At 52.2% G+C, this 20,414-nt stretch overlaps 1 protein-coding gene across 1 annotated transcript in view; it reads right to left on the reverse strand.

Moving 5' to 3' along the window:
* The window catches only part of LOC122478439, a 236,637-nt gene that overhangs the window by 47,265 nt on the left and 168,958 nt on the right, over positions 1 to 20,414 (reverse strand). The window contains exons 14-17 of the mRNA XM_043572043.1: positions 13,318 to 13,475; positions 12,658 to 12,717; positions 11,549 to 11,715; positions 11,103 to 11,278 (exon numbers count right to left, since the gene is read on the reverse strand). Coding sequence (XP_043427978.1) covers positions 11,103 to 11,278; positions 11,549 to 11,715; positions 12,658 to 12,717; positions 13,318 to 13,475 — 561 coding nt within the window. The remainder of the gene's footprint in view (positions 1 to 11,102; positions 11,279 to 11,548; positions 11,716 to 12,657; positions 12,718 to 13,317; positions 13,476 to 20,414) is intronic.

Genomic DNA, 20,414 nt, shown 5'->3' on the forward strand with positions numbered 1-20,414 from the left:
GGAACCCCAAGGCCGTTTCTGCGTCCTCAGATGCTAACGTTCTCTGCTTGTGTCCTGCGCCCTGGCTGGTCCGAGACCCTGAGCACAGGGCCTGCAGGAAGGGTGAAGGGTGCGAAGCTGTCTCCTGGTAGGTAGCTGCGGTGAGGTCGTTCCCGGTGGCCTGCGCTCAGCTGCAGGGCTCCTTGGAACCCAAAGCCACGACGTTTCCCGTGGGACAGAGTGCGCTGCAAGGGGAGCCTGGGGAGTCATCAGGCCCTAAGGGTAGGCAGGCATGACCTTGATCCGTGGGCCTTTTGATCAGAGCGCCCTCTTTGCTACCTATCGTCAGGGCAGCCTCTTTGGAAGACAGAGGGCAGGTTGTGGACAGTTGTATAGCATCCTTCCTGGTGGTATGTGTTGTAAGGGCTCTGACCTTGCGGAAATGGGCGGGGATGGATGGAGTGGACTCCTGAATGGAACCTTCCCCGGGCGCCTGGGTGGTTCAGTGGGTTGAGCTTCCGACTTGGGCTCAGGTCACGCCCTCGCCGTTCCTGAGTTCCAGCCCTGCGCTGGGCTGTGTGCCCACAGCTCAGGCCCTGGGGCCTGTTTTCAGATTCTGTGTGTCTCGCTCTCTGCTTCTCTGCCCCTCCCCCACTGGCGGTCACTGGCTTGCCAGCTTGCTCTCTCGCTCCCTGTGTCTCCAGAGTGAAGAAACATGAACAGATAGGAAATAGAACGTTCCCCAGGGCAGGTGCTGGCCATGGGCACAGCCACTCATTCGCTGTAGTAATGAACTCGACGGTGTTCCTTTCGTGTTATCATTTGAGGTTCTTTGTTTCTTTCATTCATTCTGAGAGACAGAGAGAGTGGACGCATGCATGTGTGCCTGTGAGCAGGGATAGGGCACACAGGGAGGGAGAGAGAGAAGAGGGCCAGCGGGCTCCGCATCGTTGGCGCCCATCTTGAGGTGGGCCTCCCTGTGGAGGCTCAGCCTCACAAACTGTGAGATCGTGACGTGAGCTGAGATCCAGAGCCACATGCTTTTGTTTCTTTTTTCATGTTCACGTCCTAGAGAAAGCGAGAGAGACAGAGAGAGCACAAGCGAGGGAGGGGCAGGGAGAGAGAGAGGAAACCCAGAAGGGAATCAGGTTCCAGGCTCTGAGCTGTCAGCACGGAGCACTAGGCGCGACTCAGCTCAGGAACCCTGAGAGCCTGACGTGACCCGAAGTCGGACCATTACCCAGCTGAGTCATCCAGGCGGCCCACAGAGTTTGCAGTGTGTATTTTCAAAAGAAAAAACAGCTACGTTGATATATAGATCTATCTACCTGTGTGTCCTTAGGGATACCTATGTACATACACATACATGTCTACATATACGTACACACATTCGTGGATGTGTATATATATGTATATGCATACACACTCGTGCGGGCGCGCGCGCGCACACACACACACACACACACACACACACACACACCATGTAAACTGAGCCCAACAGTCTTCTCAGTGGAGACGCAGAGCCAGGAGGGAGGCATCAGCACAATGTTCAAAATGAAAGGGAAACGTCATTCTCGTATCTCTCAGTACGTGCCATGACAGGGAGACACACGTGAGTGTTCTGGTAGGATAGGAAGCTGCTCCCACGGAGAATGCAGGCAAATGGCCCCTATGGAGCCAATGGAACCCTAGTGCACTTGTGGTAGGAGACTGATCAAGGAGGCCCAACACTGGTGACCTTTGTAATGCTAGCAGAGGGCATTTGCATTTGTATAGCATGCGATCATTGACGTTGCCCCTGGGGGGAGAAAGGTTTTGCATCTCTATTCTCCTAGGTTTGTGGCTTGGTTTTGTCTTCCCTTGTGCACTGGAAAGAGTCCTGACAGGTCCTGATGGTCCACAGTAAGTCCCAGTCACCAGAGTCCAGAGTCCCTTGGTGATGCTTGTGGGATGGTGTCCTTCCCATGACCATGAAGTCCAGAGACCAGTCTTGAGCTTTTGCTGTAAGTCCTGTTTCTACCAGGTCCAGTCTGGGGGTGCCTCTTTGCAAGGCCTCAGGTGAGGACACGTGATGAAGGCTGCCCATTGGGACTGGCCTTCCATGATCCCTATGTCCGTGACTCCCTGCTCTCCTTCCAGGGCTGCGTAGGTTCGTGCCCTTGATGCTCCTTTCGTAGAAAGCCTTGACTGCTTGGTCTCTCTACTCCTCCTCACCCTGGACGGTAGTCCTGTGGCTCCCCTTGAATCCTCAGGCATACGTTTCCTTGCCCACCTCTGCACACTGGCCCTCCAGAGCAGGGTCTGGTACGCCTTGCACGTTCAGTCGATGCTTGCTGCACAATCGCATGGGTGATGGCCTCTCTCTCTCTCTCTCTCTCTCTCTCTCTCTCTCTCACCAAAAGAAAGAAACGTTGAAAAGCAATTGAAACCCAAGAAAAGAAAAATGGCACGGAGGAGTTGGGATCTGAGGCACACTGTGAAGGAAACATGGGGGTTGGGAGGTAGTGGAGGTGGACAGGCGGTTCCACAGAGTTGAAGGATGTGCCACAGTCCGCGGTGGCAGGGTGGACTTGAGGGTGGGACCGCTGGTGGTGCAGTCCAGGTAGGGCCATGGGAAGGGCATGCAGAGCTGAAAAGCACCGGCCTTTCAAGGAGAAGGGAGGTGGAAGGAGTCTCGTGTGCCCAGTGTGTCTCCCTGTCCCTTAGGGCTGCCCCTGTGGTCACAGGTCACGAGCGAGGAGGGTGCACGGCTGTAGATGTCCCCGGTTGGCGGCAATGTGAGGGAGAGTGAAGAAGAAACACAGAGGCCTGGGATGCAAGAGGGATCACTGGGTTCACGTGCAGCCACCTCCCTGGGAAAAGCCACCAGGCAAAAGGTTCCTGGGTCTCTTGAGGGGTGACAGGGAGGTGTCCACCTTGGGAGGAGACACCTGCCAGTCCCTGTCCCACTGGCCTGGTCTGTGGAGCCCTCTGCCTGGCTCCCGGCTGTCAGGCTGGCGGGCAGTCGGTCAGAGCATCTGGTGGGCACAGGGAGGTGCGGTGGTGCAGACCCTGGCGCCCAGGAGCTGTGCCCCCTGCGGGGGGGTGGGGGTGGGGGTGGGGGGATGGGGCGGCTTGCATCCTGGGCCCAAGCAGGTGTGCGGGAGCGCGCGCACGAGTGCGCGCACGCGGCGTGGGCCAGGGCCGGAGCCCGGTGAGGGACACAGCTGAGGCTGCAGCGGTGCTGTGAGTCCTGGCTCCCAGCCCGCCTGCCGCCCCAAGGCCCCAAGTGTCTGGGCCAGCCAGGGACTGACGCCCACCTCAGCCCCCGACCGGGGACATGCTGCTGCCTGGCGCCTGCGACCCGGTAGCCATGGCATTGGCGGTAGGGGTAGCGGTAGTGCTACCGGGAGCGCTCGCGGGAGCGTGGGCGGGGCCCCGCGTGCAGAAGACTGGGAGCCATGAGCCTCCAGCCTGGGAGGGTGGCGGCCCTGCTGCTCCTGCTGCTCCTGGAGCCAGAGGGCAGGGCGCGGGACGCGCTTCCCGGGCGCCTCGGTCTTTGGGCGCGCTGGTGGAGTGCCAGCACTGGCTGGGGCAGAGCGCGATGCGATGCCCCCCGGCGCCCCCGAAAGACCATCTGGGAGAAGCCTAAAGGTGGAGCAGCTGAGACCCACAGCCTCCCTCCAGGACCTGCCTCAGTCGCGGTGCTGCCAAGGTAGGGACCCTAGCGACAAGGTCGCACGAGGCCTTCCCCCCTGCCCCCCTCTGTCTTCCCCTTCCATGAGCACCACCACCCCCCCTCCCCTGGTGCTCCGGGCTTCTTCTTGGGCTCCTTTGCGGCTGCAGTCTGGAGGCCTCAGGAGTGGGCTTTCTGGGTTGCACCCTGGTTCCCTGGAGGAGGAGGGCCCCAGATCGAGTAGGGGGTTAGGCTCAGGCGGTGGGGAGTGGCTCAGGTCGAGAGGGGGGGCGCCCTGAGTGCCCATGGAAGTCTGACTGGGTTGGTGGTTGGCGGGTGGAGGTGGGAACGAAGGAAGGAAGGAAGGAAGGAAGGAAGGAAGGAAGGAAGGAAGGAAGGAAGGAAGGAAAGCGTGGACCTGCGGTTGTGGGAAAGTGTCAAGGCAGGGCCAGGGAAGTCGCAGCCATGAGCAGGAGGAATCATTCCTGCCTGTGAAAATGAAGTACAAGGGACCTGAGATTCCAGAGAAACATTCCAGGGAGAGTCAGGGTGGTGGGCCTGAGTTGCTGGAGGCCAGCAGGGGACGGTGTTGAAGGGATTGAGAGTGGAAGCAGCAGGTGAACACAGGCCTCCTGCCTCCCCCCTCCACACCTGCTCTCCTGGCCTGCCCAGCCCCGCCCAGCCCCGCCCCGCCCTGCCCCACCCCTGGTGGCAGAGTTGCACCCTCTGATGGGGAGGGCGAGATCTCACCCCGCTTGTGGCGAAAGGGGGTCCTCTATCGTGGGAGTCCATGGGACTAGGGGGTAGGAGTCTGGATTAGGGCAAGTGCAACTCCTGGTTGAGCTTTTCATTTCTGAAGGCAATGTGCATTCCATCAGTGAACTCGGAGCCAGGGAGCCAGGAAGAAGTGGCGCTTCTGTGTTTTCGAGGGTGGTCCAGACTCTTTCCTACTTGGAGCTGTGTGCTGAAGAGAACTGGGTGTTGTGGATGGAGTCCAAAGTCATCTCTTTGGGACATGTTGGGTGGGAACGTCTTCTTCGCACTCTGGCGAGGAAGGTGGATGGAAAAGCTCCTTGTCCGAGGCAGACGTGTGGGTTTTGTTGTTCCTGTCCGTGGGGCGTGGTGCTTCCCGTTTCCGTGGAGCGCCTCCTGTCTTGCATTCGTTCCGTGTTTCCAGAGTTTCAGTCCTTGGCAATCACATCTCCTCCGCGACTCCCCAGGCAGCACGAGGGAGAAGTGACTCGGAGCCCGCCGGGTCCCTAGAAACCCGTGCGTGTGTACTGGAGCAGGCAGTGCTCCTCTCTCAGCCTCCTTTGGAAATGAGGTCTTGGGCAAACGGTCTTTCACTGCATGGGTTGTACCTCTCCCCGGTTGTTGGGGGGAGTGTGTGTGCGTGAGTGTGGTGCTGTGGCCCGTGTGGAGTCCGGACCGCGTCAGGGACCCAGTTCTTTGCAAGGAATGCGTTTTGTTGCATGGGAAGATCTCATTTCACTAGAGAGTTCCAATCCTGTCTCAAAGGCTGAACACATCCTGAAGGCAGCACCTTGACCTCACTGAAAGCAAAGGCCTAAGAGCAGAGGCTTTCCCACACTTCCATCTCGAGCTGACTGGTGCTTTATGTTTTCAGGAAGATGGTGTGGTGTCGGCCATTTGGAGCAGCTCAGGCTCCTAAGCATGTCCCCGTGGGGTGAGTTGTCTCTCTCAGCAATTCAGAAGATTATGATTATCTTGAAGATCATTATTTTCTTGATTACCATGATTACTATATTCTGCATATTGCATGGCATGGAATTTGATAAGGAGCTCGATACCCTGAACCTTTTCGTCACCAAAGCTCACTACAACAAGGAGTAAAACAATCACTGTTGTGCGATGGACAATGCACCTTACCTTTATTATACTATTTTAGTGGTATATACATACGTTTAGAGCAATGAAATTGTTCACTTAGATCTAAGGAGTTTTTTGTGACATCATGGTACTTCAAGAAACCATGAAAAGAATGGAAAATCTAAGTTACTTAGTAATCTAAGCACTGTGTTCTTTTGGACACGAAATCCTAAGTAAAGAACTCATCATGCAAAAACTGTCAAGTCCTGATAATTCCTTATTATTCCAGTAGGTCTAGTGAATGGAATGGACTGAACTAAGGTCTCTGAAAATAGGAAACTAGAATTTGAGATATTGAGTCACCTTTACTCTGTCTTTCCCTGTTGACATGGTCTTATTTTATTCGGTGATGTCTTTTGACCTTTACCCTTTTCCCTCCTTTCTGCCCCCCCACCTTTGCAATCATCTTTATGTATTGATGGGCTTGTTTCATTCTGGTTTGAGGATTTTTGTTTTTTGTTTTCTTAGTTTTTGTTTCAGATTTCCCATATATGTGCGAGCATTTATATGTGTTTTTCTCTATGTGAATCTTTCACTGGGCATAATGCCCTCCAGGCTATTATAAACACTGTGGCATGATAACAGGTGTGAAGTCATTTTTGGGAGTTAGTGATTTCATGTGTTCTGAGTAGTACCTAGGGGGTAATTGAGGGAAGTGCTGGATGATATGGATGTTCTCCTCTGAATTGTGTGAGGAAACTTTACTTTGTTTACAACTGTCTCTGCACCAAGTTCCAATGTCACCAACAGGGCATAATGATTTGCTTTCTTCCACATTGTACCCGATGCTTGTGCTTTGTTGCCTTTTTGATAAGACCGTTCAGATAGGTTTCAGGTGATATCTCTTTGGCTTTGGACTTTCATTTCCCTAATGTGGAGTGACATGGAACTTCTGTTCATGTATGTGGTGGCCATCTGTATGTCTTCGTTGGAAGAATGCCTCTTCGGGACTCTGCCAGGTCCGTCATTGCTCTTTGCTTTTGCATTGTTGCGTTGTAGGAGATCTTGATACCTTTTGTGTTTTAACCCTTGACCATGTATGTAGTTTGCAAGTATTTTCTCCCATTCACTATGTTGCCTTCCCATTCTGTGAAAGATATTGTTGCTGTGCAGAACTTGTTTTTTTAGTTTCATGTAGTCCCACTTGTTTAGTTTTCCTTTGTAGCTTTGTCTTCTGGTGTCAAATCCCAAAACTCAAGTCAAGACTGAGATCCAAACATTGTCGTGGGTTTGGCATTTGGCTTTGTCCAGCAAAGCCAAGGACAGCAGAAAGGATTGCTTCAGACTCTACGCAAGTCAAGAGAGGTGAGAGGGAGTTAAGGGACGTCTCCGCAAGCTGCTCTCAGGCTCCTGTAGTCATTAAGCCTACAAACGATGTACAACACGTCGGCGGGCCACATGCTAGAAAGAACGTATTGAAGATATTCTGCAAACCATATCTAGACAGGATAAAATATTCCATGCGACAACACGATCCAAGAACTTGGTGAGCCCATGCAGAACCCAACCCCTAGATACACACACACTAGATCAGCCAAGTCTCGCCTGCCCCCCAGATACACACCAACTAGGTAAGTGAGCTGCTGCTGGCTCTTTGCAGGAAGGCCAGAGAGCAGTGATCTGCTCTGCAAAGCGTTCCCTAGAACCTCCCAACTCAGGACATCGTTGTGCGATTTCCCACACCTGCTGCCCAAGGTCTTCTCCAGGACTTTCTGGTTTCAGGTCTCAAGTCTGTAATACATTTTAACTTCGTTTTTGTGTGTGGGGTAAATAGGTGTCAGGTTGTTTTTCCATGCCTGTTGTTTTTCTGTGCCCAGTGATTCTGACACCACCTGTTGGGGAGACTGCCTTTGCCTCAGGTTATACTCTTGGTTCTTTGGTTGTGAATTAATTGGTTACATATGTGTGGGTTTCTTCCTGGGCCTTCAGTTCTGGTCCAGTATCCTGTGTGTCTGCTTTTACCCCAATAGTGTACGGCTTGGGTTATTGTAGCTTTGATATCTAGTTTTAAATCAGAAAGCATGGTGCTTCCAGCTGTTTTCTTCCTTCTCACAATGACTTTGGTATTCAGAGCCTTTTGTGCTTCTGTCCACCTTGAAGGATGGTTCTATTTTTGGGAACGTGCTTAAGCTTTGATAGGGATTGCACCTAGGGAATATGTAGATGGCTTTAAGTAGTGTGGACATTTTGATAATCTTAATTCTTGGGATCCACTAGCATAGAATGTCTTTCTGCTTATTTCTGTCTTTTCAAATTCTTTCTCCACTGATTTCTTCTTTTCAGGAAAAAGGTCTTTCTCCTTCATGGTTAAAGTCATTGTTTCTTTTTTAAGTTTTCTATCTTTTCCTTGACAGAGAGAGATACATGGAAACACACACATACACATGCACACACACACAAACAGAGAGAGACAGAGAAAGAGAGAGATTCAGAGAGAGCACACATGAGTGGGGAAGAACTGGGAGAAAGGAGACACAGAATCTAAAGTAGGCTCCAGACTGTGAGTTGTCAGCACAGAGCCCCACACAGGGCTCAAAACAACACCATGAGATCACGACCTTAGCCAAAGCCAGATGCTTCACTGACTGTGCCACCCCGGTGTTTGTAGGCTGAATTTACTCTTAAGTTTTTTCTTCTCTTGCAGTGATTTTAAATTATTTTCTTAATTTCCCTCTCCGATACTTTATTATTCATGTACAGAATTGAAGGATGTTCTGTACAACGACATAGATATCTTAACATGACTGAATTCATTTATTAGGTCTACCAGTAAGGTTGTGGAGTTTCTGCGGTCTCTCTAGAGCATATCATGCACTCCCAATAAGTGAAAAAGTACCTGGGAACATAGGATAGTGCGATTGAATTTAGATGAGAGTAAGAAGATATATGGAGTGAGAGTATGCAAGTTTTCTGAAATGTTTTGTGGTTGATACAATCCAACAAGTCCATAAACAAGGTTTGTTTGGATATATGTTTCCTTTCCACCACCAAGTCCATAAACAAGGTTTGTTTGTATATGTATTTTCTTTAAACCAGAACCAGAGAGCTGTGACATTGACATATGCTTCCCAACACATTCCCACAATGCGCCCTGTGCATTTGGGAGGTAGCCCCTTCTCTCTTTTCTGTCCTGGAACCCAGTGCCTGACTCCACCACTCAGTGAATTCATCTCAGAATACTGCAGTTGGGAAGAGACCTATGTTTTTCATAGACTTCCTGAAAGGCACCTAAAAACATTGGATTTTACATGGTTGTGTCTGATCTGTCTGGAATCCTCTGAGGATGTGTCAGTTGGAATGGCACTTTCTTTGCCGTGAGATCAGGGAGCCCTGCAGTATTCCTGTGTGCCCTGTGGTCGGTCACCAGTGGGTGCTGTGTGGCTGCTCATGACAGGGACACTGCTCCCCAGAGATGGGGCTGGCAGGTGCCAGGCGTCACTGCTGGAGGAGCCTGAAGGGTGGAGGGGCTTGACTCGCTACCAGAAGCCTGACTGAGTCTCCATCCTGCAGTCTCCTTGAGCTCCTGATGTGCTGTGTAAAGGACTCTCTGGCTTGTCGAGGTCCAGGTGGTTCTTGCTGTTGCCACTCAGTCGTCAGGATGAACACCTTCAGGTCCTGGTCTTTAACTCATTGACCTGACCTGCACTTAAGGTGCTTTCCTGAGAGTAAGCGACCCAGCCTGGGAGGAGAGCCAGCAAGCAGACAGCAGTGGACCAGCCTGTATCCTCCACTGGCCTGAAAGCAGGGCCTGGCTGCTCTACTGAGAAGCAGAGCTATGGAACAGGAGGTGCACAGGCAGTTGGAGTTTGTCATGGTAATGGGCCTGGATGGGTGTGTTCCAGGGCATGGGGCAGGGATGCTGTGCAGGAGGTCAGAATGAGGGAATGTGGTTTCTTTCCTGCCCCATGGGTCACTCCTAGGTACCCTGATGGCCTCAGTGCTGGCTTGTCCTCCAGATTCTTCAGGAATCCACTCAGTCCCAGGGGTCCCTGCTTTCCACATAAGACCCCAACGTAATCAAGAGTTTATAGATATCGGAACCTGGAGGCAGCGCCCGAAAAATGCATATAAATTTTTTCCCCAAAGTTGTGCTAGGTGTACACGCCTACAGAGAGGGAGAGTTTCGGTACACATGTACCTTTCTGTACAATGATGAGAGTCAAAATATTGGAATCGGCCCAGTCATTCAGTTTCTGGAGACGCAGAGTAAAGGATGATGTGTGGCCCCTGAGAATGCAGAAGGGGATAGGACTGTGCCTGTCCACCGTGGGGACATCCCATAGTACAAGACCATAGTCCTGGAGGGATGCCCAACCTGTCACACGACTCATGAACACAAACACAGACACCTGGGGCCCTCAAAGCCAAAGGACTGTGAAGATGACACCGTGTCTTCTGGGCCAATATTTCTTGAAAGAATATACATTTTTTTCTGCGTATGTACTTGTTGTTTCCTATTTATTTATTTATTTATTTATATGGAGAGAGCGAGAAGAAGAATCCTGACCAGGGCTTCAAGCTGTCATTGTAGAGCCTGACTTGGGACTTGATCTCAAGTACCTTGAGATCATGACCCGAGCCAAATTCGACTCGGAAACTTGCCCATTGAGCCATCTTGGTGCCTGTCCTCATTATTAAATCTTCATTTTACTGAATACATGTCACCTGTAGGAAACCCTTCAGAACTTTATACTTTAGTGCCTAATAGATTAGCATAAATGGAATATTGACGGTTTCATTTGGGTGTTTTTATAATATGCACGTTAGACCAATATCACCATGGCCAGTCGAGGAACATGAAAGATTTTCAAGGTATTCGCTCTGGTCCAGACATTTCTCTTCTGGCTTCTGCTCTTGTGTCAAACCTCAGAGGGTCCTCATGCCAGATAATGAAGATATTTCAAGTGGGGGCTGCACCTAATCTTTGTTCTTTGAGGACTATTCCTCTAGTGGATTCCTTGAGTGGAATATTCCACTACAATATTAGTGCCATTGAATATTTAAGCAATTATTAATCAGTCTCCTGTCATGTAGCCAGACACAACAGGCCATGTTGTGTGTTTGCACACACATGGAAATCCCAGAGGAGCTAAAGCAGCAGAAACCGAGATCGCTGGTTGCAGAGACTGGGGTGAGGGAATGAGCCGTGGGTGATTAGTAGTCCACGTGTCTCTGTGATGGAAATGTTCTAGGAGTACATAGTGGTCACGGGTGTAAACTCCTGCGAATGTACGTACTGACACTTGAATTGTAATTTCAAAGGATCAGAGTAAATTGTTTGGAACTTAGTTTATCTTTTATTTATAAAACACAAATATATAAGGACAGTAAATACCGCTATAACAACTACAGAAATGACAAAGAACACAATGACAAGGTCAGGGAATTCATCCTGTGGGGCTGCAGCCGACATGAGCCGCTGTTGGGGAGCTGAGGCTGGTTGCTCAGCTGCAGCAGGTGGTTGCTCCAGCCGTTCCGTGACCCCGCCGGCTGGGGCTGGGGGCTGCTCATGCTCTGGGGCCACCAAAGGGGCAGGTGGCTCTTCCAGCTCCTGACTGTCAGCCAGAGCTGGGAGTACCTCCTGCCCTGGTGGGGACGCTGCAGTGAGGGTCTCCGATTCTCGTACCCGCTGAGCTCCAGGAGAACTGGTGGCTTCAGGCAGCCTGGGCCGCGAGGCTGCAGTGGGCACCGCAGAGATAGCGGGGGCTCGCTCCCGAGGCACGTCTGGACGGGGCTCTAGAGCTGCTGCCAAAGCTTCAAGAATAGAAAGTGTCATCACCGTGAGTGCCATTCCATGGCAGGAAACCTCTCCCGCAGACATTGTCATCTGAGTCAAAGAACCCACCAGGAGGAAATCTCCCAGACGGCAGGCTAATGGAACAGTGATCTGAGCCTAGTCCCTACGCCTGGCCCACCTACAGTCTGAGGAAACGTGTTCTCTGTGGCATACCCCGTCCCGGCCACACGCCCACATCTCCCACCCAGAGTCCTCCTCGCCCAGAGGCTCTGGCTCATTGGGCTCACGGTGTTTCCGCCATGAGTAGAGAAGGCGGGCGCGGCGCTGCAGCTCGGAGCCCGGCATGTGGGCCCTTACATACGCCCGCAGCAGCTTCAAGCTGGTGAAGTCTGGAGGCCGGAAAAATTCCTCGGGGTAGTGATCCAGCCAGGTGCCCAGGATGGAGGAGATGGCCCTGGGGATACAAAAGTAGCCAGAACAATCACCATGGGGTGTTCCTCCCGCTGATGTCTCAGGACAGGCCTGTGGGACCTGGCCTCTATGCCTCCTGCTCCTGGACGCCCAGAGGGTGCTTCTGTACGTTGTCCACCTGTGATTTGGCAGTCCCGCCGACGAGAGACCTGGTCACTGAAGAGGGACCGTCAAGATTCTGTTTGACGGGAACCCCTTAACCAATGATGTGGTGGTCTCTGTCCTTCTTGGGGAAGCCAGCCAGACTCCTCGCTGTGTCCCGCTGCCTACCTCCCACTGGAATTCAAGTCCGTGCGTGAGTGGAGGGGTGGTGTCGGGGTGAGTCAGTGCCTTCACTGCATACCCTAGCGCTCCACGAAAATCTGCGCAAATACGGGACAAGAGGACTCTGTCTCTTACCTGGGCTTGCTGGGACCCTCCTGGTGCCTTCAACGTGACGACCTGTGCCTCTGTGCTGCCTCATGCACTCAGTGCACATGTGGGTGTCGTCCCACTGACACCGTTCTCCCATCGTGTGGGTGATATGTGCTCCTTGAGCCCTCACTGTGTCTCCTGTACCCTTGCTAAGCACGCACCGTGGATGTTCCCCAAGGTGGTGAGCGTGATGCTCCCCCAAACCGTTATGCTGGGTCCCCTGATGGGGCTCTAGGCAAGGCTGTGAGTGGGAAGGGATGGGGTTGGACTCTCTAAGGGGCTGACGTGGTCCTCTGGCGCCCTCTGCTGCCTCCTTGTGCCCACAGCCCTACCTCTACCAGACAGGACAGAACCCCTTTCCTTGCTTCCAGGGAGAAGCCCTCAGATCTTTGCCCTCTCACAGGACTCTCAGACGTGTGGGATGCTGGGTCCTGCAGCCCCTCCCACGCACAGTCTCAGCACTGCCCTCTTGGAGAAGGAAGGCCCTCCAGCCTGAGCTCAGCCTACTCACAGTTTCTCCTGCTCCCGGGGTCCGCCATCCTCCTCAGCCTCTGAATGGAAGCATCCGTATCTGGAGGAGGCCAGAAGGACATCATATGAGCTGTCCTGTGGATGCTACGTCTTGTCCTATCCAGAGTCCCTGGCTGCTGACTAGAATGGAGCTCTGGAGGGGAGGGTACTGTCCGCTCTGCGCATTGGATCCCAGTCAGCTCCTACAGAAGTGCCTGCACCTAGTGGGGCTTCCTGCGTGTTTGAAGAATGATAGGGCCCCAGTCAGCTCCATCACACATATTGGTGTGGGTCTGGGCGTGCTGCTCATCCTGGGCATCCTTGACTGGTTTGAGCCAGGACTCAGACACACAGATAGAGCCTCCAATCTCCTTTTCCAATGGGAAAACAGCCCAAGTCAACACCTGGCGACAGTGAGGGATGAGGCAGAAAGTTGATCATGGGCAAGAGGACAAAGATGACCCAGCAGAGACGCAGCCCTGCCAGCAGAGCTTTCCACAGGCCAGGGTGACTTTCCCTGCTGTGCCCCCACTGAGGACCTGGAGTGTTTCCACCCGGATCAGAGGAACCATGTGAGACGCCAGGACGTGTGGTGACTTTCCTGAGACTCCTAGCTTTCAGGGGCTGAATCGCCCTGGGCTGTGAAGGGCAGGGTGCTCACCTCATAAACAGTATTTCCAGGACCTGCTGGGTGGTAGTAAAAGTCCTGTATGTTCTCAAGAATGTGAAGAGGTAGGAGGGGTCTCTACCCAGGAAAGCAGGTACCAGGTGCTCCACTCGCTGTTCCAGTAGCATCCAGCCTCCTTCGATGGTCCCTTCCTCACGGTTCTCATTGTCGGGCATGGGTGAGATGTTCATACCCTGAGGTAGAACACAGGAGGGACACAGAGTCAGACACAGCACCATGGACATCAGGAGGCTTGGGGTCCAGAATGCAGACCAAACCCCCAAGCCGTCAGTGACTTGTGGCAAGAGTGAGACCTGGGTGCCCAGACTCTGAAGAAGGATGTTGGTAATCACACGAGAATTTGAGTTGGGAAATGGCTGAACACGTTAGGATCTCCGATCTGACATCCCCACAGGCGAGGGAATTAAAAGCAAGAATGACCTATTGGGACCTCATGAAGATAAAAAGCTTCTGCACAGCAAAGGAAACAACCAACAAAACTCAAAGGCAACCAATGGATTGGGAAAAGATATTTGCAAATGACCTATTGGACAAAGGGCTAGTATCCAAAATGTATAAAGAGCTCACCAAACTCCACACCTGAGAAACAAAGAATCCACTGAAGAAGTGGGCAGAGAACATGAGTAGATACTTCTCTAAGGAAGACATCCGGATGGCCAACAGGCACATGAAAAGATGCTCAACGTCGCTCCCCATCAGGGAAATACAAATCAAAACCACACTCAGCTATCACGTCACGCCAGTTAGAGTGGCCAAAATGACCAAATCAGGAGACTATAGATGCTGGAGAGGATGTGGACTAACAGGAACCCTCTTGCACTGTTGGTGGGAATGCAAACTGGTGCAGCCGCTCTGGAAAACAGTGTGGAGGTTCCAAACAATTAAAAATAGACCTTCCCTATGACCCAGCAGTAGCACTGCTAGGAATTTACCCAAGGGATACAGGAGTGCTGATGCAGAGGGGCACTTGTACCCCAATGTTTATAGCAGCACTCTCCACAATAGCCAAATTATGGAAAGAGCCTAAATGTCCATCAGCTGATAAGTGGATAAAGAAATTGTGGCTTATATACACAATGGAGTACTCCGTGGCAATGAGAAAGAATGAAATATGGCCCTTTGTAGCAACGTGGATGGAACTGGAGAGTGTTCTGCTAAGTGAAATACGCCATACAAGGAAAGACAGATACCATATGTGTCCACTCTTTTGTGGATCCTGAGAAACTTAACAGGAACACATGGAGGAGGGGAAGAGAAAACAACAGCTTAGAGTGGGAGAGAGCCAAAGCATAAGAGACTCCTAAAAACTGAGAACAAACTGAGAGCTGATGGGGGTGGGAGGGAGGGGAGCGTGGGTGATGGGTACTGAGGAGGGCATGTGTTGGGATGAGCACTGGGTGTTGTATGGAAACCAATTTGGCAATAAATTTCCTATATATTTTTTAAAAAAAACCACCAAGGAAAAAGAATCTCAGGTCAGATTGTTAGATGAGTATGCACGGCACCTCCCCACATGAACAGCAGTGTCCCTGTGATTTCTAACAGCACAGTCCATTCTGGGGATCTGAAGAGAGGGACAGTACCTGGCAGAGGTTGGATCAGGATAATAGGACATGTAGGATGTTCAGTGCAGCACTGTGACATGGCAAGAGAAGGGAATCCTGTCACAGTCCCACATTTGTGAAGGGTTGAATGGGTGAGGTGAGTGGTCACATTTCCAGAATGTTGTCTAGGTGGTAAGGCCCTTGCTCCTGATTAGGAGGGGCCCCAGGGGCGTGTTGCTTGGCCACCAAAGTGCAGAGCATTAGACATAATGCAATGAGCCCCATGTCCTTTGGGTAAAAATCTCCCTGCTCCTCACGAACGTGTGTCAGACGTGGAGAAGGTGTGGAAGGATGGTCGGGCGACCCGGGACCCCTAGGAACGTTCGTCGGGGAAACGTGTACAACAATGCCAATACATTCTAGACAGAATGGGACGTGAAATGGTCTCACGCCTCTTTTCTGATCTTCCTCCAAATAAGTGGAGAGTGACCTTGCGTCTGGCCGTGGCAGGGGCTGGGCCCTGCTGGCATGTTTGGGGAGCAGATGGGGTTCCAGGTTCATCTGGGACCAGGAGTCTCCGAGAGCTACCAGGGGAGCAGCAGTGTGTTTTCTGGGCCCTGGGATTCTTTGCATTGGCTCTGGGCCCTTGGTGTTGGGTTTCCCTGGTACCTGCACTCACCCTGAGCCAGCGGGGCTTCGTCCTGATGGCATGGGGCTTCCTTCTTTCCTTCAGGGAAGTAGAGCAGGGGCTCTCATTCAGCTTGTCCTCCATCTGTGGCATGTGGCTCTGTAAAGACAGTGCCCAGCAGGCAGGCAGGAGTCCTCAAAGCCGTGTCTGCTTGCTTTCACTTGTCCTCAGACCCATAAGAATTCATTCCAGATATGACACCACAGTGTGCACTCACCTCCCCCACGGAGGAGAAGCAAGGTGGCGTGAGGGCCTTGGATTCAACCTGTTACAGGTTAGAGGCACCTCAGAGATCCCTTTTCCCTCCTTCCAGCATGACATGTGCATGGCCATGATGGGTCCACCAGGTGGTCCACTGCCACCGAACCTGCTCCGGTCCCGGGGAGGACCGGCCCCCATGTCCCCCTTTCCCCGAAACTGAACATGAGGGGATGGGGGTGCCCAGGGAAGGTTAAGAGCTATGAGCTGACCTGACCTGGCCTCCTCCAGGCTGCTCTGTGTTACCTTATGTGACCTCCTGGAAAACATCCTGAGGCATCGCCAGCGTGGGTTAAGGAAACCTCTCCAACATCTGAGTAATCCTGCGCACTGGGGTTTCTGGCATCCAGAGCCCCGGTACCTGGGAAAACAACAAGAGAACATCCTAAAGTCTCTGTGTCTGTAGGCAAGTGAGCCTGGTATGGGACCTTCCTAGAACATGGGTGCCAGGTTACAGGAGTTCCAAGCTTTCCTGGGGCCTATTGTGAGCAAAGTGATGTCACGGCCTAGGATCCGCCTCCTGAGTCCCCCTCTGGGATAACACCTTTGCAAATAGTCCTCTCTTTGCTGACTGCTCACCCCCATTCTCCATGAAATGTCCCATCGGTACACAGTTCCACCAATGCACCCCTCTCCACAGTCCCCTGAGAAGCTCTGGGGGCAGCCAGGGTCCCAGCTGTGAGACCTATCTGGGTTGAGACAGAACTCTTCTTTCTTACCTCTTTCTGGTCCCAGATTCGCGACTGTGCTTCTCAGGGATGGTCCGTGTCTTTTCCGCCCAATGGAGATCATTCTAGCATGTCCTCAGGATGTCCTCAGGATGTCCTCAGGCATATGTGGGATGATACCTGTGAAATTGGAGCAGTGGTGTCACCTGTTGGAAGTTTATCCAACCACATTGACTTCAACGTCTCACCTCCTCTGATTCTGCTGCTCCTCTGATCCCAGCCCACAGTCCTTCCAGGTGTGCGTACGTGCGTGAGTGTGAGTGTGTGTATGTGTGTTTACCAGTGCTCGTTTTCTGGGGTCCCAGAAGGTCACATCCCCACCTAGGGAAGGATGGCCAAACATTTCCTAGGAGCTTAGGTTCTCTACTTTCTAAAGCAATCCCTACAGGAGGGATTGGAGTTGGGGCCTAGTAGGACAGAACTCTCTTTTACGTAGACTTTGTCAGTAGTGTGCCACGAGCCATTCCCTGCCTTTCCACTGGGTACATACAATGGGGACAGGGTGGCACTCAGTGGGTTGCCCTGGCCTGGGGGTCCTCCTCAGGGAAGAACGTGCTGGGATGTCTTCTGCGACGCTCCTCTTCAGCCTCACCCCCACGCCACCTCCATGTCTGCACCCAGTGACAGTAACACACCCTTTTCCAGACCCCCTTCGAAATCCTGGGTCAAATCCAGGACCCCATTTTGAGGACATGAAGTTGGGGTCATGCCTGGTTCTGACTTTCTACCCGTCTGTGATTCTGGGCAAGGCACTGACCCTAGCAGGGTCTTCACTTTCTCCTCCCCTCAGTGGCTCCCTGGGATGCCCCCATCCTGTCAACACATCCTTGTGGGATTTCCTTCCTGGAGTGTGGTATGGACGTAGTGTTTGATTTCTGTTGCAAAGAAGATGGCACCGTGGCCCCAGACCAAACAAGTTTAGGTGATAAAATGTGTATGGCATGGCCTCATGCTCACTGTCACTCTCTGTGTTGTCTCTCAGCTCCTCACAGTGGGGACCAACCCCCGTGTTGAGTCGTGACACGGACAGGTACACACAGCCTAGCCCTGAGAGACAACAACAGACAGGGAAGAACTAAGGCACTCGATGTGGACTGAATCCTGCCACCACCCTGAAGTGGGTTCAGGGGTTGAGTGAAGCAGATTCTGTCTGAGCGATGACAGCAGCCCCAACCTCCTGAGAGGCTCTGGCAGGAGCCCTCCGCTGAGCCCTGCTGAATTCCTGGTCCCCTGGGCCTGTGAGGTGGGAAGTTTATGGGGAAGCCCCTAAGGGTGGGGGAATATTGTCCCACGGCACTAGAGCAGAGTAGTCACAACGTCCTCCTGCCCCAGGCCCTGGCCCTCCTCACCCTCCCTCCCTGCTGTCCTCCACAGCTCTTTCCGGTCTCCCTGGTCTCCTTTCACACGTCCCCTCTGAAACAATGATCTCTGCCTCCGCGTGTCTGCTCCACTGTGCCTTCTGCCGGGATACATTCCCTCGGACTTGAGCAGGGCTGACTCGTCTTGCACTGCGGCAAGAAATATTAACGTTTCCTCAGCACAGCCTTGTCAGACCCTCCCCTGGTGGAGCTCAGGACCCACTTGTTGCACCTTGAATTTTTCTATGGAGTCCTTGCTCATGTCATTCCCATTTTTGTTTCATGTTCTTTCCATCTTCCTGGCTAGTCCTTGAACTCCTAGAGGGAAGACGTGGCTGCCTTACCAGCACTGGCACTATGTGAATGCTCAGATGCTCATTCCCGGGGGCTGACTGAGGAGGTAAAGGGATCCCACCCACCAATTAGCAGCTCAGTCATTGTAGTCTAATTTACCTGGGTCATTTTCCAATACTTATTTTATCGTATATCTGTTGAGTCCACTCTAGTCGTAATTTGGGGCGTGAAATCACACTCCAAGATCAAGAGTCTCATGCCCTACTGACTGAAACAGCCAATTTTCATGGAACTAGACTGATGTCTAAGTTACCTTGCGGGTTAACATTTCGTACGTGTATTAGGTTATGCTGAATTACCAGAGAACGCGCCACATTTCAGAAAGCATGTCCCCATAGATTTCCTCACATGACAGAGCTGGGTGTGTGTTTAGATTGGAGACTAAAGTCCTTCATGTGGTCACTGAGGACCCCAGAGTTCCTCCATTTTGTCCCTTCTCCCTCCCGAGGTTATCAGGTACTTGCACAACCAGCAGCACAAGGGGCGATCAAGGGGAAAGAGAACAAGGAAATGCACCTGGGAGCATGTTATCAGCCTGGTCTAGAGTGCCTAAAATATCCACTTTTTCACTCATTCCTTGCTTTCAAGGCAAGGATTTTTAAGTAGTGATCTGTGAGAACCTATGTCCCACAAACCATAGAAAATGCATCCCTAGATATGCACCACAAAACATACGAAGGTAATTCCTGAGCTGAAGGAAAACATTCTCCCTCCGGGACACGTTGTATGAAGGAAACAAGAAGAGTAAACATCTATGTGTGTGTTTGTGTGCGATCTGTACGTATTAATGAATATGAGGTTTTATCGCTATCCCTGAATATCTTTAAGAAGTGAAGGATCATTGACTTTTAAATAGAAGAATTAGGAAAACAATAAGTAAAAAATTGTAATTAGTGAGCTTACAGACATATAGTATTAAGATATATGAGAGTATCGGGACGCCAGGGTGGCTCAGTGGGTTGAGTGTCCGCCGCCTTGTCAGATCATGATCTCACGGTTCGTGGGTTCGAGCCCCGCATCGGGCTCTGTGCTGACAGGCTGTTTCCGATTCTGTGTCTCCCTCTGTCTCTGCCCCTCCCCCGCTCATGCTTTGTCTCCCTCTCTCTCAAAAAGAACCATTCAAAAACATTTAAAGAAATTCCATTAAGATCTAGGCCAGTAGGAAGTAAACGACTTGTGGTTGAGAAGTCAATGAAGGGCCTCCTACGATGGATTGTTTTCAAGTACGAAAACGCTCATCAACCACATGACTGCAAGTATAGTGTGAATATTGAAACTGCAGCCCAGTTCGCCAGTTAAATGGAAAGAATTCCATATATCTGTGTTCAGTTACACTTCGCCATCCAGAGCAGGGTCTGGTACACCTTGCACGTTCAGTCGATGCTTGCTGCACAATCGCATGGGTGATGGCCTGTCATTCTCACCAAAAGAAAGAAACGTTGAAAAGCAATTGAAACCCAAGAAAAGAAAAATGGCACGGAGGAGTTGGGATCTGAGGCACACTGTGAAGGAAACATGGGGGTTGGGAGGTAGTGGAGGTGGACAGGCGGTTCCACAGAGTTGAAGGATGTGCCACAGTCCGCGGTGGCAGGGTGGACTTGAGGGTGGGACCGCTGGTGGTGCAGTCCAGGTAGGGCCATGGGAAGGGCATGCAGAGCTGAAAAGCACCGGCCTTTCAAGGAGAAGGGAGTTGGAAGGAGTCTCGAGTGCCCAGTGTGTCTCCCTGTCCCTTAGGGCTACCCTTGCAGTCATGGGTCACGAGCGAGGAGGGTCCACAGCTGCAGATAGATGTCCACGGTTGGCGGCAACGTGAGGCAGAGTGAAGAACAAACACAGAGGCCTAGGATGCAAGAGGGAGCACTGGGTTCACGTTGAGCCACCTCCCTGGGAAACCTGCTTTGCAGAAGCCTCCTGGGTTTCTTGAGGGGAGAAAGGGAGTTGTCCACTTTGGAGGAGACACCTGCCAGTCCCTGTCCCACTGGCCTGGTCTCTGGAGCCCTCTGCCTGGCTCCTGGGTGTCAGGCTGGCGGGTAGGCGGTCAGAGCATCTGGTGGGCCCAGCGAGGTGCAGTGGTGCAGACCCTGTCGCCCAGGAGCTGTACCCCCTGAGGGGGGGCGGGGGTGGGGGGATGGGGGGATGG

Source organism: Prionailurus bengalensis, unplaced genomic scaffold, assembly GCF_016509475.1.
Source record: "Prionailurus bengalensis isolate Pbe53 unplaced genomic scaffold, Fcat_Pben_1.1_paternal_pri Un_scaffold_62, whole genome shotgun sequence".
NCBI lineage: Eukaryota > Metazoa > Chordata > Mammalia > Carnivora > Felidae > Prionailurus > Prionailurus bengalensis.